The following is an 18,051-nucleotide window of genomic DNA, read 5'->3' on the forward strand; positions in this document are numbered from 1 at the left end:
TGCTCCCCTGGGTTCCTAAACTAATTGTATTTTATAATGTTGGACTGTACAGCCTTACCTGTGGAGTTTGCGCCCATTGGATGGGGTGTTAGCCTACTCAGTGTTTCCCCTATTTCCCCAAAAAGATGTCATTCTCCAAGTTCTAAGACCAATGTTTTAATGAACCATTGAACTATTTATAAATGATACAATTAATAATATTTTGCTATTATGAGTAAGTATTACTTCAGTAAGGATTATTTTTCACTCACCTCGGGTATAGAAAGCCTTTCCTTTTGATAGTGTTTGAAAACGATGGTAATTCTCAATTATTCCAAAGACTGGCAGCACGAGACCATGTTTGATGTGAAGGCAAGCAATATTAATACATTTTGATAAGGGTATCTGAAAAATGTTGATGTAAAAAATTATAATTGTATGATATTGATATCTGTCTGGATCAAGTGCCATTCTGTGACTTTGGCTAATATGCTTTATTTTTTTGCCATGGTATCGTTATGGTATCATTTTGCTATCGGGCATCGTGATGGTATCGAGTATTGTGATATTAAACCTAGTATCGGTATTGAAGTCTAAATTCTGGTATCATGACAATACTCCTATAATAATTACTGTAGTGTTTTTGCGGATATTACTGTAGTGTTTACTATAGTATTCTACAATATCATACACAATTCTATAGTAGGTACAGTACATGATTGAGGTATTACTACTGTGTGTAGTATAGTATTCTACAGTATACTACAGTTTACCACACAATTCTATCATAAGAACTGTATGTAAACTGTAGTATTTTTTCATGTTGTTCTCTTGTTCTTGCAAGAATGTTTCAGATGGACTACATACAGTGGGGAGAACAAGTATTTGATACACTGCCGATTTTGCAGGTTTTCCTACTTACAAAACATGTAGAGGTCTGTAATTTTTATGATAGGTACACTTGTATGATTTTTAAGTAATTAATTTGCATTTTATTGCATGACATAAGTATTTGATCACCTACCAACCAGTAAGAATTCTGGAATATACTGTATGTGGTCCTCTGTAGGTCAGCTGGTAGAGCACGGCGCTTCTAACGCCAAGGTAGTGGGTTCGATCCCCGGGACCACCCATACACAAAAAATGTATGCACGCATGACTGTAAGTCGCTCTGGATAAAAGTGTCTGCTAAATGGCTTATTATTATTAGAATACCTGGCCACTGTGACTGACCCAAAATTAAGGAAAGCTTTGACTATGTACAGACTCAGTGAGCATAGCCTTGCTATTGAAAGAGGCCGCCGTAGGCAGACCAGGCTCTCAAGAGAAGACAGGCTACAGTATGTGCACACTGCCCACAAAATGAGGTGGAAACTGAGCTGCACTTCCTAACCTCCTGCCAAATGTCTGACCATATTAGAGACACATATTTCCCTCAGATTACACAGACCCACAAATAATTTGAAAACAAATCAAACTTTATAAACTCCCATATCTATTGGGTGAAATACCACAGTGTGCATCACAGCAGCAATATTTGTGACCTGTTGCCACAAGAAAAGGGCAACCAGTGAAGAACAAACACCATCGTAAATACAACCCATATTTATGTTGATTTATTTTCCCTTTTGTACTTTAACTATTTGCACATTGTTACAACACTGTACATGTAGAAAAGGCCCATGGAGTTGGTGGATTCGCCCTTTAATTCATGGCCACATTCGCAGCTGGGCCAGAGCGCTTTAATTAGGTCAGGTGAAAATGTCAGACAAATCTCAACTCATTAAAAGGAGGAAATCACCACCGCCTGACCTCGCTGCTTTTTCTCCCTCAGCTCCGTCTAATCCAGACATAAATCCACCGAATCTGTTATCTTTAATCTGAACTATCTATCAGTTATTGTTCATAGTTATTACCGCGGAGCGTGGCTTGGAGTGCACGCTTCAAACCTATTGTGTTACGGCAATGGACACTGATCATGGCCCTACAGATCATCACAGGCCAATTACACCATTGTTGATATATGGTTAAAATGTAACGAAATTACATGTACATACGAAGACAAACCTGGAAAGGATGAAATATGAAACGTAATTATTATTTGCTAAATTGATAAATCCTGATATCAAACTGATTGAGATTATAGATTGAATAATTCCCAACTGATCGATTTATTTGCATTCTCATGATGAACGGTTATGATCCTAAATGACTCAATCATGCTTCATATTGAATTCCTATTGAGCTGAATTACCTCTATGTTAATGATGAGAATGATTGTTATGATTTGACTTTTGTGATTATGAATTTGATTTGATACATGTTATTCTGTTTCCTTTGTTATGCAGCACACACAAACTATCCAGTAAATATACCACTTTGTGGTAAAGGAATTCCTGCCTCAGTCTCCTCCATTCCTCTCAGTCACCTGACCTGTGACCACCTGTTCACCTTCACTATTGTCAGTCATCCTACCTGTCTGGCTACACACACAGATTCCAATAATCGTTCAGTATATAGCCATAATATGACATTTGAAATGTCTCTATTCCTTTGGAACTTTTGTGAGTGTAATGTTTACTGTTTATTTTTGATTATTTATTTCACTTTTGTTTATTATCTATTTCACTTGCTTTGGCAATGTAAACATATTTTTCCCATGCCAATAAAACCCTTTGAATTTAATTGAATTGAGAGAGAGAGACAGGAAGACAGAGATAGAGACATAGACAGACAGAACATTCTACCCCAAACCAGAGAAGGGAGATCAGGGGAATCAGTGGGGGTTTTGGATGTATGACAGGGGAGGTGTTGGCCCCCATGCTACGGTATCAGCCCCCCAGCTTCTAAAAACAATCCCCCCTCTGTGAATCTGGGTGTGTGTGTATTTCACAAGCTTGGAAAAGGGATTTTGGGTCCCTTTAAATGCACACCACGGAGCACAGACAAAATAATCCCTGGTCATTCAACAGAATAAAAGCTTTGTGTGTGTGAAAGAGAGTGAGTGAGTGAGTCAGTGAGTGAGTGAATTAGAGAGAGGCAGGGTGGAGCGAGAAAAATATTGTGTACATTGACTTTGTGCATCCAAATCTCTCTGACTCACAATCTCTCCAATCTCTCTCTTTTGCCGTGTCATTCTCTCTCGCTTCATCTCTCTGTCTTTTTTTTACCGTTTTCTCTTGAATTTGATCTCTCTCTTCCCCTCTCAGGACACATTAAACAACAACTCATTTGGTAAGAAGTACAGCTGGCAGGAGAAGGTCTCACGCTCATCCTCCCCCCTCAAAACAGGTGAGCTGTTCCACCACCACTTCATGTTACAGGAGACTGCTAGCTCATACCACCAGTTTAATCTTTTAGGGGGTTGCTGAGTTTGCTGATTTAGTAGATATAATTAGGCAACACAGCAGTAACTGCAGAATCAACCACTGCCACTAAAACGATATAAGTATTTCCTATTATCCATTCCAACATTGTCGAAAATCTGTCTGTGGATGAATTTCAGTGGCTCATTAGCGTCAGCCATATTGAACAGTCTGCTGTGGCTTAGCTAGCAGCCCAGAGCTACTACAGGTCTTAGAATGGCCTCTCTGAACTATATGTAAAACTAGCAGAGAGTGTGTTGAGTTACAGACTAGATGACCGATGCTGCACAACTATGAAGCTTCTAGTAGCCTAGCTGTCACTAAATGTGTTTGGAAGGAAAGGATAACAGAATCAAATAGAAAATGGTTGACTTTTTATTCTTGAAGCACATAGGGCTAGTACACATAAACCATTATTTTGAAGTTACATCTGTCTCTCTAATATATAACCGTATCTGCTTTAGGTCCACTAGTCCCAATTTGGTTTAGTGCTTTATATAGCTGTTTTCTTGATCAGATATCTCTTGAAAACCCCAATCATTAGTAATGGTTGTAATTATAACTTCATTTATGAAAAGCTTTTTATACATTTACATTTACATTTACATTTACGTCATTTAGCAGACGTTCTTATCCAGAGCGACTTACAAATTGGTGCATTCACCCTATAGCCAGTGGGATAATCACTTTACATATTTTTTTAATTTTTTTAATTTATTTTTTTAGGGGGGGGGGGGGTGGTAGAAGGATTACTTTATCCTATCCCAGGTATTCCTTAAAGAGGTGGGGTTTCAAATGTCTCCGGAAGGTGGTGAGTGACTCCGCTGTCCTGGCGTCGTGAGGGAGCTTGTTCCACCATTGGGGTGCCAGAGCAGCGAACAGTTTTGACTGGGCTGAGCGGGAACTATGCTTCCACAGAGGAAGGGGAGCCAGCAGGCCAGAGGTGGATGAACGCTATGACCTTGTTTGGGTGTAGGGACTGATCAGAGCCTGAAGGTACGGAGGTGCCGTTCCCCTCACAGCTCCATAGGCAAGCACCATGGTCTTGTAACAGATGCAAGCTTCAACTGGAAGCCAGTGGAGTGTGCGGAGGAGCGGGGTGACGTGAGAGAACTTGGGAAGGTTGAACACCAGACGGGCTGCGGCATTCTGGATGAGTTGTAGGTGTTTAATGGCACAGGCAGGGAGCCCAGCCAACAGCGAGTTGCAGTAATCCAGACGGGAGATGACAAGTGCCTGGATTAGGACCTGTGCCGCTTCCTGTGTAAGGCAGGGTCGTACTCTCCGAATGTTGTAGAGCATGAACCTGCAGGATCGGGTCACCGCCTTGATGTTAGCGGAGAACGACAGGGTGTTGTCCAGGGTCACGCCAAGGCTCTTCGCACTCTGGGAGGAGGACACAACGGAGTTGTCAACCGTGATGGCGAGATCATGGAACGGGCAGTCCTTCCCCGGGAGGAAGAGCAGCTCCGTCTTGCCAAGGTTCAGCTTGAGGTGGTGATCCGTCATCCATACTGATATGTCTGCCAGACATGCAGAGATGCGATTTGCCACCTGGTTATCAGAAGGGGGAAAGGAGAAGATTAGTTGTGTATCATCAGCGTAGCAATGATAGGAGAGGCCATGTGAGGATATGACAGAGCCAAGTGACTTGGTGTATAGCGAGAATAGGAGAGGGCCTAGAACTGAGCCCTGGGGGACACCAGTGGTGAGAGCACGTGGTGCGGAGACAGCTTCTCGCCACGCCACTTGGTAGGTGCGACCGGTCAGGTAGGACGCAATCCAAGAGTGAGCCGCGCCGGAGATGCCCAGCTCAGAGAGGGTGGAGAGGAGGATCTGATGGTTCACAGCATCAAAGGCAGCAGACAGGTCTAGAAGGACAAGAGCAGAGGAGAGAGAGTTAGCTTTAGCAGTGCGGAGAGCCTCCGTGACACAGAGAAGAGCAGTCTCAGTTGAATGACCAGTCTTGAAACCTGACTGGTTTGGATCAAGGTCATTCTGAGAGAGATAGCAAGAGAGTTGGCTAAAGACGGCACGCTCAATAGTTTTGGAAAGAAAAGAAAGAAGGGATACTGGTCTGTAGTTGTTGACATCAGAGGGATCGAGTGTTGGTTTTTTGAGAAGGGGTGCAACTCTCGCTCTCTTGAAGACGGAAGGGACATAGCCAGCGGTCAAGGATGAGTTGATCAGCGAGGTGAGGTAGGGGAGAAGGTCACCGGAGATGGTCTGGAGAAGAGAGGAGGGGATGGGGTCAAGCGGGCAGGTTGTTGGGCGGCCTGCAGTCACAAGTCGCAATATTTTATCTGGAGAAAGAGGGGAGAAAGAAGTCAAAGCATAGGGTAGGGCAGTGTGAGCAGGACCAGCAGTGTCATTAGACTTAACAAACGAGGATCGGATGTCGTCAACCTTCTATACATTGCTCTCAAAGTGTGTATTAGTGTGTAGCAGTGATGGCATGGTGAATAGCTAGTGTCCCTACAAGGCTCTAATGTTTTTTTACAGTGAATTTGTGCTGGGCTTTTTGACAGTGGATTATGACATACTAGGTCAATCACATTATATTTGCTGCCCACTGAATATGATGAGTATTGTGGAATTAGCTTGTAATCCCAGTGTTACCTAACCAACTTGACGTTTCTGATATGTGTGTGTGTTTGTCTGTGCATGTTGCTGTTGATCTGTATGTGTTTGTTGTTGTCTGTGTGTACTGTATGTGAACTGCTGCATATGTTTCCATCTGGGTTTTTATCTATGTGCCCTTGTGTGTGTTTGTGTATTTTCTATGTGAATGTGTACATGTGTGCCTGTGTGGACATGTTTGCTTGTATGTCTGTCTGTGAGCCTGTGAGCCTGCATGACTGTATGCCTGTGTCTTGTATGTATGTCTGTGTGACTGTGTATGCCTGGGTCTGTGTCTGTCTCCCTACCCCAGGTGGGCTGACCTCTCCCCATGAGCACAGCTGTCTGAGCGATGAGGACAAGCTGCAGCAGGGAGGTGGGACGCAGACCAAGGACCGCGGCACATCCACTGATGCTCCCTGCAGACACAAACACACCTCTGGACACACCCACAGCTCCGCAGCAGGGACACGCTCCAAACTGCAGGAGAAGCCCACTGCATCCCCGCCTCCCCAAAACTACACACCCGCACCTCTGGGCCCCTCATGGAAGGGCGAGAGTGGGACACACAGAGAGAATATCCGCTATCACACAGACGTACGCCTAGAACCCACTGAGGAGATCTATCTGACTCCCGTGCACCGTTCCGAGCAGGACCGCCCATTCCTGTCCCAGCAGCCAGAGCACGGACGCATGTCAATCAGCTCTGACACCGAGGGCCCACCCCCTTACCAGCCTCTGACCGACCGGACCAACCCCTCCATATGTGAGGAGGACGAGGTGTATGTGCCCCCTCCCTCCTACGCCTCCTGTGTGGAGGCTCTCCTCACCCCCCCCTCTACCGCCCCCCCCAGGGAACCCCCAGCCTTAGCCCTGAACCTCAGCCTGAGGGAAGGAGGAGCAGGGGCGGTGGTGAGGGCAGGGGTAGGGGTGGAGTATGTAGATGCCCAGGACGAGACATTTGGGGGAGAGGGTGAGGCTGAGAATGAGAGGGTAAGGGATGTGGGAGGCAGGCAGTATTTGGGACGTGGCGGCTGTGGTGCCCCCCCGAGGACTTTGATGAGCTCGGAAGCGAGTGGTCTGTCTTACGACTCTGTGAAGTACACACTCGTTGTGGACGAGCACGCACAGCTCGAACTGGTGAGTCTGCAGCAGTGTTACCAATGTTACAGCGACGACAGCGACTCTGCGACCGTCTACGACAATTGTGTCTCGTCTCCGTACGAGTCGGCCATCGGGGAGGAGTATGAGGAGGAAGAGGAAGAAGAAGATAAAGAGGATGAGAGAGCGAGAGTGGAATGGGTGAGGAGAGAAGCAACCGCCTGTCTGTCAGAGGACTCCACCCCAGAGGCGAACCTACACTTCTCTAAGAAGTTCCTCAACATCTTCATGAACAGACGGTCACGATCGTCCAGTAGGTACCACCACTGAACCACAAGGACACCATCTTTTGTTCAGACACTGCAGTTTCTTACATTAGGCTTAAAGGGCAACTCCCTCACTTTTCATTATCTCCAGCACAATACGAGTGTCAACATATGTGTCAACATATGTGAAAATGGCGCATTTCTAAGTTTTGTAGGAACAAATATAAAGTTCATGTGTCACTGATCTACACACAATACCCCATAATGTCAAAGTGGAATTTTGTTTGTAGAAAATGTTGGAATTAATAAAAAAATGTAAGCTGACATGTCTTGAGTTAATAAGTATTCAACCCCTTTGTTATGGCAAGCCTAAATAAGTTCAGGAGTAAAACTGTGCTTACCAAATCGCATAATAAATTGCATTGACACATCCGTGTTCAATCATAGTGATTAACATTATTTTTTAATGACTACAGTGGCTTGCGAAAGTATTCACTCCCCTTGGCATTTTTCCTATTTTGTTGCCTTACAACCTGGAATTAAAATTGATTTTGTCGGTGTTTGTATCATTTGATTTACACAACAAAACTAGAAATAAGAAAAAAAAACTGAAATCTTGAGCATATATAACTATTCACCCCCCCCCCCCCCCCAAAGTCAATACTTTGTAGAGCCACCTTTTGAAGCAATTACAGCTGCAAGTCTCTTGGGGTATGCCTCTATAAGCTTGGCACATCTAGCCACTGGGATTTTTGCCCATTCTTCAAGGCAAAACTGCTCCAGCTCCTTCAAGTTGGATGGGTTCCGCTGGTGTACAGCAATCTTTATGTCATACCACAGATTCTCAATAGTCTGGGCTTTGACTAGGCCATTGCAGGACATTTACATGTTTCCCCTTAAACCACTCGAGTGTTGCTTTAGCAGTTTGCTTAGGGTCATTGTCCTGCTGGAAGGTGAACCTCCGTCCCAGTCTCAAATCTCTGGAAGACTGAAACAGGTTTCCCTCAAGAAATTCCCTGTATTTAGCGCCATCCATCATTCCTTCAATTCTGACCAGTTTCCCAGTCCCTGCCGATGAAAAACACCCCCACAGCATGATGCTGCCACCACCATGCTTCACTGTGGGGATGGTGTTCTCGGGGTGATGAGAAGTGTTGGGTTTGCGCCAGACATAGCGTTATCCTTGATGGCCAAAAAGCTCAATTTTTGTCTCATCTGACCAGAGTACCTTCTTCCATATGTTTGGGGAGTCTCCCACATGCCTTTTGGCGAACACCAAACGTGTTTGCTTATTTTTTTCTTTAAGCAATGGCTTTTTTCTGGCCACTCTTCCGTTAAGCTCAGCTCTGTGGAGTGTACGCCTTAAAGTGGTCCTATGGACAGATACTTCAATCTCCGCTGTGGAGCTTTGCAGCTCCGTCAGGGTTATCTTTAGTCTCTTTGTTGCCTTTCTGATTAATGCCCTCCTTGCCTGGTCCATGACTTTTGGTGGGCGGCCCTCTTTTGGCAGGTTTGTTGTGGTACCATATTCTTTCCATTTTTTATAATGGATTTGATGGTGCTTCGTGGGATGTTCAAAGTTTCTGATATTTATTTATAACCCAACCCTGATCTCTACTTCTCCACAACTTTGTCCCTGACCTGTTTGGAGAGCTCCTTGGTCATCATGGTGCCTCTTGCTTGGTGGTGCCCCTTGCTTAGTGGTGCTGCAGACTCTGGGGCCTTTCAGAACAGGTGTATATATACTGAGATCATGTGACAGATCATGTGACACTTAGATTATAATATGCCATTTAGCAGACGCTTTTATCCAAAGCGACTTACAGTCATGCGTGCATACAGTTTTGTGTATGGGTGGTCCCGGGGATCGAACCCACTACCCTGGCGTTACAAGCGCTGTGCTTTACCCGAACACAGGTGGACTTTATTTAACTAATTATGTGACTTCTGAAGGTAATTAGTTGCACCAGATCTTATTTAGGGGCTTCATAGCAAAGGGGGTGAACACATATGCACACACCACTTTTACATTTATTTTTTCAAAATTTTTGAAACAAGTTATTTTTTTAATTTCACTTCACCAATTTTGACTATTTTGTGTATGTCCATTATATTAAATCCAAAGAAAATCAATTTAAATTACAGGTTGTAATGCAACAAAATAGGAAAAATTCCAAGGGGGTTGAATACTTTTGCAAGGCACTGTATCTCATCTCTGTACGCCACACATATCATTATCTGTAAGGTCCCTCAATCGAGTAGTGAATTTAATAATAATAATAACAATAATAAATAATTTATTAATAATAATAATAATAATAATAATAATAATAATAATATAATTATAATTATTATTATAATTTCAAGCACAGATTCAACCACAAAGACCAGGGAGGTTTTTCAATGCCTCGCAAAGAAGGACATAGATTGTTAGATGTGTAAAAAAAGAAAAAACTGATGCTGAATATTCCTTTGAGCATGGTGAAGTTATTAATTTCACTTTGGATGGTGTATCAATACAGCCAGTCACTACAAAGATACAGGCGTCCTTCCTAACTCAGTTGTTGGACAGGACGGAAACTGCTCAGGGATTTCACCATGAGGCCAATGGTGATTTTAAAACAGTTACAGAGTTTAATGACTGTGACAGGAGAAACATTTTGTTCTGAATACAAAGCGTTATGTTTGGGGAAAATCCAACACAACACATCACTGAATACAACTCTTCATATTTTCCAGCATGGTGGTGGCTGCATCATGTTATGGGTATGCTTTTCATCGGCAAGGACTAGGGAATTTGTTAGAATAAAAAGAAACGGAATACAGCTATAAGCAGAGGAAAACCTGTTTCATTCTGCTTTCCAACAGACACTGGGAGACTAATTCACCTTTCAGCAGGACGATAACCTAAAACACAAAGCCAAATCTACACTGGTGTTGCTTACCAAGACGCCATTGAATGTACCATAGTGGCCTAGTTACAGTTTCGAATTAAATCGGCTTGAAACTCTATGGCAAAACTTGAAAATGGCTGTCTAGCAATGACCAACCATCAACTTGACAGAGCTTGAAGAATTTTTAATAGAATAATGGGCAAATATTGTACATTCCAGGTGTTTTGGTTAAGTGCTCTTAGAGACTTAACCAAAAAGATTCACAGCTGCAATCGCCGCCAAAGGTGCTTAAACAAAGTATTGACTCAGGGGTGTGAATACTTATGTATTCAAAATTTTTCTGCATTTAATTTTCAATACATTTGCAAAGATTTCTACAAATATTTTTCACTTTGTCATTATGGGGTATTATGAGTAGATGGGTGAGAAAAACATATATTTCATCCATGCAGCCCTTGGAAACAGCACTTCAGAATAAAAACGAATCCTCTTTTACTCCCAACTTCTCCAGCTGCAGAGTCGTTTTGCTTGTTCTCCTGCATCATAAATGGGGAGGAGAGGGAACAGAGTCACAGAGCCGTCTACAGGTGAGATACATCTTTATTATCATCATCACATCATCAGTCATCGTCATCACCTGCACTACTGCTAATTACATTTTGCAGGTATTTATACAAAGTGACTTATTAAACACATCCTTTCAGTATATAGCTGATGTGGGAATTGAACCCACAACTATATCCTAGCACTGATTAAGCAAATACCTCTAACCCGTCATACTTACTCATAGCACTTAGGTAATCCTAACCACTAAATTAATTTACCTTTTACACTTTAGCATTGCTTTGTAGCATTTAGTAATGTGACTTGTAAGTTATCCTCCATGACATATAGATTTGACAGGCCAAATGGGTCTCTTGGAATCATTAGAGCAGAAAAACCTATGTATAGTTGCGTCGTTCCACAAACAGAGTACATTTTGTGTCCCTTTGATATTTTAAGTAGAAATTGTGCACAAATATTGCATTTTAAAAGACTATTACAGTATATTAAATTAAGTTCTCTTTAATATAGACCACATGGACAAGTCAGTAAATCAATTTTTTCATATGAATAAAGACTTGCTAAAGTGCCAAAAATCTGCATTTAGACATGCCACTTGTCATGTTTTTCTGACTTCTAGGAAGATTTTAACCCACTTAACCAAAACATTTCTCCAAGTTTTCACCATCATTGTAAAGCCATAGTTATGTTCTTGCTTTGACAAAGTCATTTCCGAAGATTATTGATTTCATGTGATTTGTGATTAATATATGTCTGTCCCTCATGTTAAGGTCAACCCCTGTTACGTGAACTGAATTATCGTTTTAATATGGTGAAACTACTACTTTTTAAAGGGACACTACGAGATTTGGGGATTTAATTTATTTACCTAGAAAGATTAACTCATCAATACCATTTTTATGTCTCGGTATGCAGTTTGAAGGTAATTGACATTAGCTTATCGTTAGCATAGCACAATAGCTGGAAGTCTCCAGGTACAGTAGCCAGCACCTCTCAAAAGCAGGGAAATATACCTTCTAACTATTCCAAAGCTGGTTGGTTGGTCATTTATAGTCCTACATAGTAATTTATATTTTATAAATTCTCACAGGACACTCACAAACTATATTGGACATGCGATGGTACTACCAGCTATCTAGCTCAGAACTGAAGCGCTGTCCCGTTGTCGCAGTTGGCTGGCTGTGTTGACTTGAGAGGTTGCACATATCCTTTTCTTTCACCTACGGCAGATGAATGAAATGCGTATTTCAGATAAAATAGTTCCAAAAATAACTGCATTTAAAACAACTAGAATTGAAATATTATAGTTTTATATATACTTTGGAGTAGCTAGAAGGTATTTTTTCATGCTTTTGAGAGGAGCTGGCTACCTGGAGACCTCCAGCAATTGTGCTAAGCTAACGATGATCTAATGTAAATTATCTTTAAACTCAGCATTGGGCCAGTAACCGAAAGGTTGCTGTATTGAATCACCAAGCCGGCAAGGTGGGAAAATCTGGAGTCCTAAAAACAATTAAATAAGTGTATATTATTTGGCAAGTCACAGATTGGCTATCAGAAAAATTCAACCCCGCCCAGACCTCCTGAAAGCTAAAAAAAAGCAATAACATTTTCAATATATATATAGAGTGTTTGACTGATTTGGACATAGATTGTGCCAAACTAACGGGCTGATCAATACACATCGTTTGGTGTATTGTTGGTCTGTGTTCAACAGAGGGGGCCAACGCCACAGTGAAATTCATGGAAGTACTACCACAGAAATGTTTCAATTTGGTGATCCTTTTACAATTACTCGTAACTTTATCATACATTTGAACAGTATAAGGCAAGTGATCCTTCATGTACTGTCACACACCCTCTGTTTACAAAACAATAGATTAAAACACGCTTATATTTTGGGTTCTGATGGGCTATGACAGTTGAACTAAGCTCATGACGCAAGTTATATTCTTCAAGAATCAATGGGTATACACCTGTATAATTAATTAAAAGTCAAAAAATGTATGTAGCAACTGCAGATTGCCCCTTTAAGGAACACAAATATTAAACACTTTGATCCTCATAACCAAATGATTCAAGCACATGACATTGTAAGTACAGGAATATTTCTTAGCTATGGTGTTTGACCACTATAAGCAGTTCAGTAGTATATATCTGTGTATCTTATAAGCTGAGTGCACTGTATCTGTTACCAGCCAAAGTACACAGGTGTAGACTTGAATGTTACACACTTAAAAAATTGGCTCTCTAAGCATGAACAGGTTCTAAAATCTGTTGTTCTGTCTGGCTGTTTGTCCCTGTTTCTGTGACAACTACAGGTTTGTCCCTCGCCATGAAGATGAGCTGGAGTTGGAGGTGGATGACCCTCTACTAGTGGAGGTACAAGCAGAGGATTACTGGTATGAAGGTTACAACATGCGTACAGGTACCTACGGCATCTTCCCTGCTTACTACGCCATAGAGGTCGCCAAGGAGCCAGAGAGCTTCAAAGGTACAGTGCTTTGATCCCTGCTTATTTACACAGTGCTAAAATGCTAAATGAGTATTTGCACCACTTTAAAAGGGCAATCTGTAGTTCAAACAATAACAAAGCCAACACCCGCCACTGTTTTCGTAAACAGCTGAGGGATGGGACTGGAGAAATGTAATCACTCATCAGAGCTATGGATGCAAGGACTGACCATTCATGATATCAACATTATAGTTTTTACCATGTTTTGAGGCTATGTAATTGGCTATGTAATTGTTTACAATTAAATTGTTTACACACAGTGGATCAAGACAAGCTGATAGTTTTGAACTAAGCTCATGAGAAATGTAGAAGTTATATTCTTCAAGAATAATAATAATAATAATGGTCCTCTGTAGCTCAGCTGGTAGAGCACGGTGCTTGTAACGCCAAGGAAGTGGGTTCGATCCCCGGGACCACCCATACACAAAAATGTATGCATGCATGACTGTAAGTCGCTTTGGATAAAAGCGTCTGCTAAATGGCATATTATTATTATTATATTCTTCAAGAATCAATTGGTCTACAGTATATCATTAATTTAAAAGTCTAAAAATTGATGTAACAACTGCAGATTGCCTCTTTAAGGAACACAAATATTAAATAGTTTGATCCTCATAACCAAATGATTCAAGCACATGACATTGTAAGTAAAGTAAAATGTATTTGCCATGGTGTGTAACCAATCACAGATTGCCCCTTTAAAGAACACTATTGTGTTGACAGCTCTATAGGTGAATATATTGATGCACATTACAGTACTAATGGCATTGATCCAACCGTGTGTAGAGCACTTTAACCCTTCCCTTCTGTTCCGGGGCAATTTGAAAAGAGTTCGAAATCACTAAAATACAATTTTACGTAATTTTTCAACCATGACCCTTCATCTGCTTTCCTAAGGATGGGTCTCAAACTTGCAAAACACATAATTAAACAAAAAATATACAGTGGGGAAAAAAAGTATTTAGTCAGCCACCAATTGTGCAAGTTATCCCACTTAAAAAGATGAGAGAGCCCTGTAATTTTCATCATAGGTACAAGTCAACTAGGACAGACAAAATGAGGAAAAAAAATCCAGAAAATCACATTGTAGGATTTTTTATGAATTTATTTGCAAATTATGGTGAAAAATAAGTATTTGGTCAATAACAAAAGTTTCTCAATAGTTTGTTATATACCCTTTGTTGGCAATGACACAGGTCAAATGTTTTCTGTAAGTCTTCACAAGGTTGTCACACACTGTTGCTGGTATTTTGGCCCATTCCTCCATGCAGATCTCCTCTAGAGCAGTTCTGTTTTGGGGCTGTCGCTGGGCAACACAGACTTTCAACTCCCTCCAAAGATTTTCTATGGGGTTGAGATCTGGAGACTGGCTAGGCCACTCCAGGACCTTGAAATGCTTCGTACGAAGCCACTCCTTCGTTGCCCGGGCGGTGTGTTTGGGATCATTGTCATGCTGAAAGAACCAGCCACGTTTCATCTTCAATGCCCTTGCTGACGGAAGGAGGTTTTCACTCAAAATCTCACGATACATGGCCCCATTCATTATTTCCTTTAAACGGATCAGTCGTCCTGGTCCCTTTGCAGAAAAACAGCCCCAAAGCATGATGTTTCCACTCCCATGCTTCACAGTAGGTATGGTGTTCTTTGGATGCAACTCAGCATTCTTTGTCCTCCAAACACGACGAGTTGAGTTTTTACCAAAAAGTTATATTTTGGTTTCATATGACATTCTCCCAATCCTCTTCTGGATCATCCAAATGCACTCTAGCAAACTTCAGACGGGCCTGGACATGTACTGGCTTAAGCAGGGGGACACGTCTTGCACTGCAGGATTTGAGGTCCTGGCGGCGTAGTGTGTTACTGATGGTAGGCTTTGTTACTTTGGTCCCAGCTCTCTGCAGGTCATTCACTAGGTCCCCCCGTGTGGTTCTGTGATTTTTGCTCACTGTTCTTGTGATCATTTTGACCCCACGGGGTGAGATCTTGCGTGGAGCCCCAGATCGAGGGAGATTATCAGTGGTCTTGTATGTCTTCCATTTCCTAATAATTGCTCCCACAGTTGATTTCTTCAAACCAAGCTGCTTACCTATTGCAGATTCAGTCTTCCCAGCCTGGTGCAGGTCTACAATTTTGTTTCTGGTGTCCTTTGACAGCTCTTTGGTCTTCGCCATAGTGGAGTTTGGAGTGTGACTGTTTGAGGTTGTGAACAGGTGTCTTTTATACTGATAACAAGTTCAAATAGGTGCCATTAATACAGGTAACAAGTGGAGGACAGAGGAGCCTCTTAAAGAAGAAGTTACAGGTCTGTGAGAGCCAGAAATCTTGCTTGTTTGTAGGTGACCAAATACTTATTTTCCACCATAATTTGCAAATAAATTCATTAAAAATCCTACAATGTGATTTTCTGGAAAAAAAATGCTCAATTTGTCTGTCATAGTTGACGTGTACCTATGATGAAAATTACAGGCCTATCTCATATTTTTAAGTGGGAGAACTTGCACAATTGGTGGCTGACTAAATACTTTTTTTCCCCACTGTATATAATAATAATAATAATAATAAAAAAATAGTGACATGATGTTCTGGGTAAATTTTACCCGCAATTTGACCTTGAACTTGGTCTATATAACTTTATATATAGAAACAAACTGCTTACTGCACAGGAATGGTGCAAGCATGATAATCACATAGACATAAGTATGATTCCCCTATGTTGCTGAGCAACACTGATCTGAAGTCAATTTAACCAGCAATTTGGCCTTGACCTATATAACTTTTGAATGGTGTGACCTAGAAACAATCTGCTTTCTGCACAGGAATGGTGCAAACATGATGATCACAAATGATGTCCCTATGATGCTCAGAGGCTAAGCAACACTGATCTGAAGTAAATTTGACCTTGACGCTAGAGACAAATGGAATTCTGTGCAGTAAAGATCCATCCATGATGATCATTTACATTTTAGCAGACACTTTTATCCAGAGCTACTTACAGTTAGTGAGTGCATACATCTTTTTTTTCATACTGACCCCCTGTGGGAATCAAACCCACAATCTGGCGTTGCAAACGCCATGCTCTACCAACTGAGCTACACGGGGCCTGAGCTATACGGGGATCACAAGGATATAGGTATGCTTTCACTGTAATGTTCAGAGGCCGAGGGACAGTGATCTGAAGTTAGGCAAAACATTTGCTATAAAGGTCTTAAATGTCATAAAATAATTTGATTGATTTACGACTTTGGTACAGTAATCAAACATTTGGCTCTAACTTTTGAACAATTGCGTCGGTTTTGGGAGTTTAAGATCCTATATTTGTGATCTTCATGTACTTATTGTACTTACTGTACTGGTCAAATTGACCCGGAACATAAACGGTGTTGGCCCAATCGAACATAAGAGAAGGGCTAAAAGTACTGAGTCAGCCTTGTCCAGCACTTACCCATTATTATGTATGCAGTGCTTAAATGTTGACCCATCTTCATTCAGAGCACTTTAAAGGTCCATTATGTAGCTTTGTGGAAGAACCAACAGATTTCCTATAGAAATGGGAGTTGATATGTCATTCTCATTGAAAGCAAGTCTGACAAGCAGTAGATCTGTTCTATGTACAATATTTCTATGCTCCCCTCCATAAGTTTCATTTTTGTGTCTTTTTACTTTCAGTTCTGTACACCAGCTTCAAACAGCTGAAAATACATTATTTTTGCTGTTCTCACTAAGGGCATGCTCCAATGAGCGCTTCTTTAGCTAGATAGCCAGCTAAACCTTTCTTAACACTAATCCTTCAAGAACCAGGCTGGAGATATAATTTGAAGATTTAATTTATATATAATAATATAATATGCCATTTAGCAGACGCTTTTATCCAAAGCGACTTACAGTCATGCGTACATACATTTTTGTGTATGGGTGGTCCCGGGGATCGAACGCACTACCTTGGCGTTACAAGCGCCATGCTCTACCAGCTGAGCTACAGAGGACAATTTCAGAAGTCTAAAACTGTACGCACAAAACTATAAGCACAGCATGCCAAAAGGTAAGTATGAAATTCTCACATATATAGATAGATACATGTAGAATTGGCTGTATCAAAGCTAAACATGAACATATAACATGTTGGGACAACAGCAGGAGAGAATAATGATTTACAGGTCTCACAAGGTAGGTATAGGCTACAATAGTCCTTTGTAGATAGGGCATTTTACAGGGAGGTGAACATCCAGGATGAACCAAAATAGACCAAACAGGTAGGACACAGGTGAGTATACTAACACAAATGCAAATTTGCATACACACACATCCATGCTGATTAGTTAGCATGACGATTAAAGAGAGAAACATGAATAGCAATGAGGCTAGCTAACCGCCAAGCTAAACACCATACATTTCAATGGGATCGGTTAAAACCATTTTAGCTAGCGACCTTTTTAACATCATAAAAAGTAATAAATGGTGAAATAATGAATAGTACATGCACACACATTAACAATAAATATGAATACTTACAGATGATGTCAAATTATTAGTTACAGGATGGAATGTTGCTTACCTCGAGGATAGTTAAGTGGTTACTAGTTACTAAGCTGCAATATACGAAAACAGGTGAGGGTAAATCTTTATGCGGTCCAGGACAGTTATTGATGGTACAATGATTCTCTACATGATATATTGATTTTGTCATTAGAAACCAGGAAATGGCAGAGCTATTACTACATATTGTGCCCTTAAATGTACTGTAGCATCCA

General features: G+C 41.3%; 1 protein-coding gene across 1 annotated transcript in view; it reads left to right on the plus strand.

Moving 5' to 3' along the window:
• The window catches only part of LOC311127310 (C-Jun-amino-terminal kinase-interacting protein 1-like), a gene marked incomplete at its 3' end in the record, with an annotated part of 122,959 nt that overhangs the window by 88,643 nt on the left and 16,265 nt on the right, over positions 1–18,051 (plus strand). The window contains exons 4-7 of the mRNA XM_084159120.1: positions 3,189–3,270; positions 6,277–7,377; positions 10,736–10,811; positions 13,110–13,282. Coding sequence (XP_084015246.1) covers positions 3,189–3,270; positions 6,277–7,377; positions 10,736–10,811; positions 13,110–13,282 — 1,432 coding nt within the window. The remainder of the gene's footprint in view (positions 1–3,188; positions 3,271–6,276; positions 7,378–10,735; positions 10,812–13,109; positions 13,283–18,051) is intronic.

Source organism: Coregonus lavaretus (assembly GCF_964263955.1).
Source record: "Coregonus lavaretus genome assembly, chromosome: 4".
Classification (NCBI taxonomy): Eukaryota; Metazoa; Chordata; class Actinopteri; order Salmoniformes; family Salmonidae; genus Coregonus; species Coregonus lavaretus.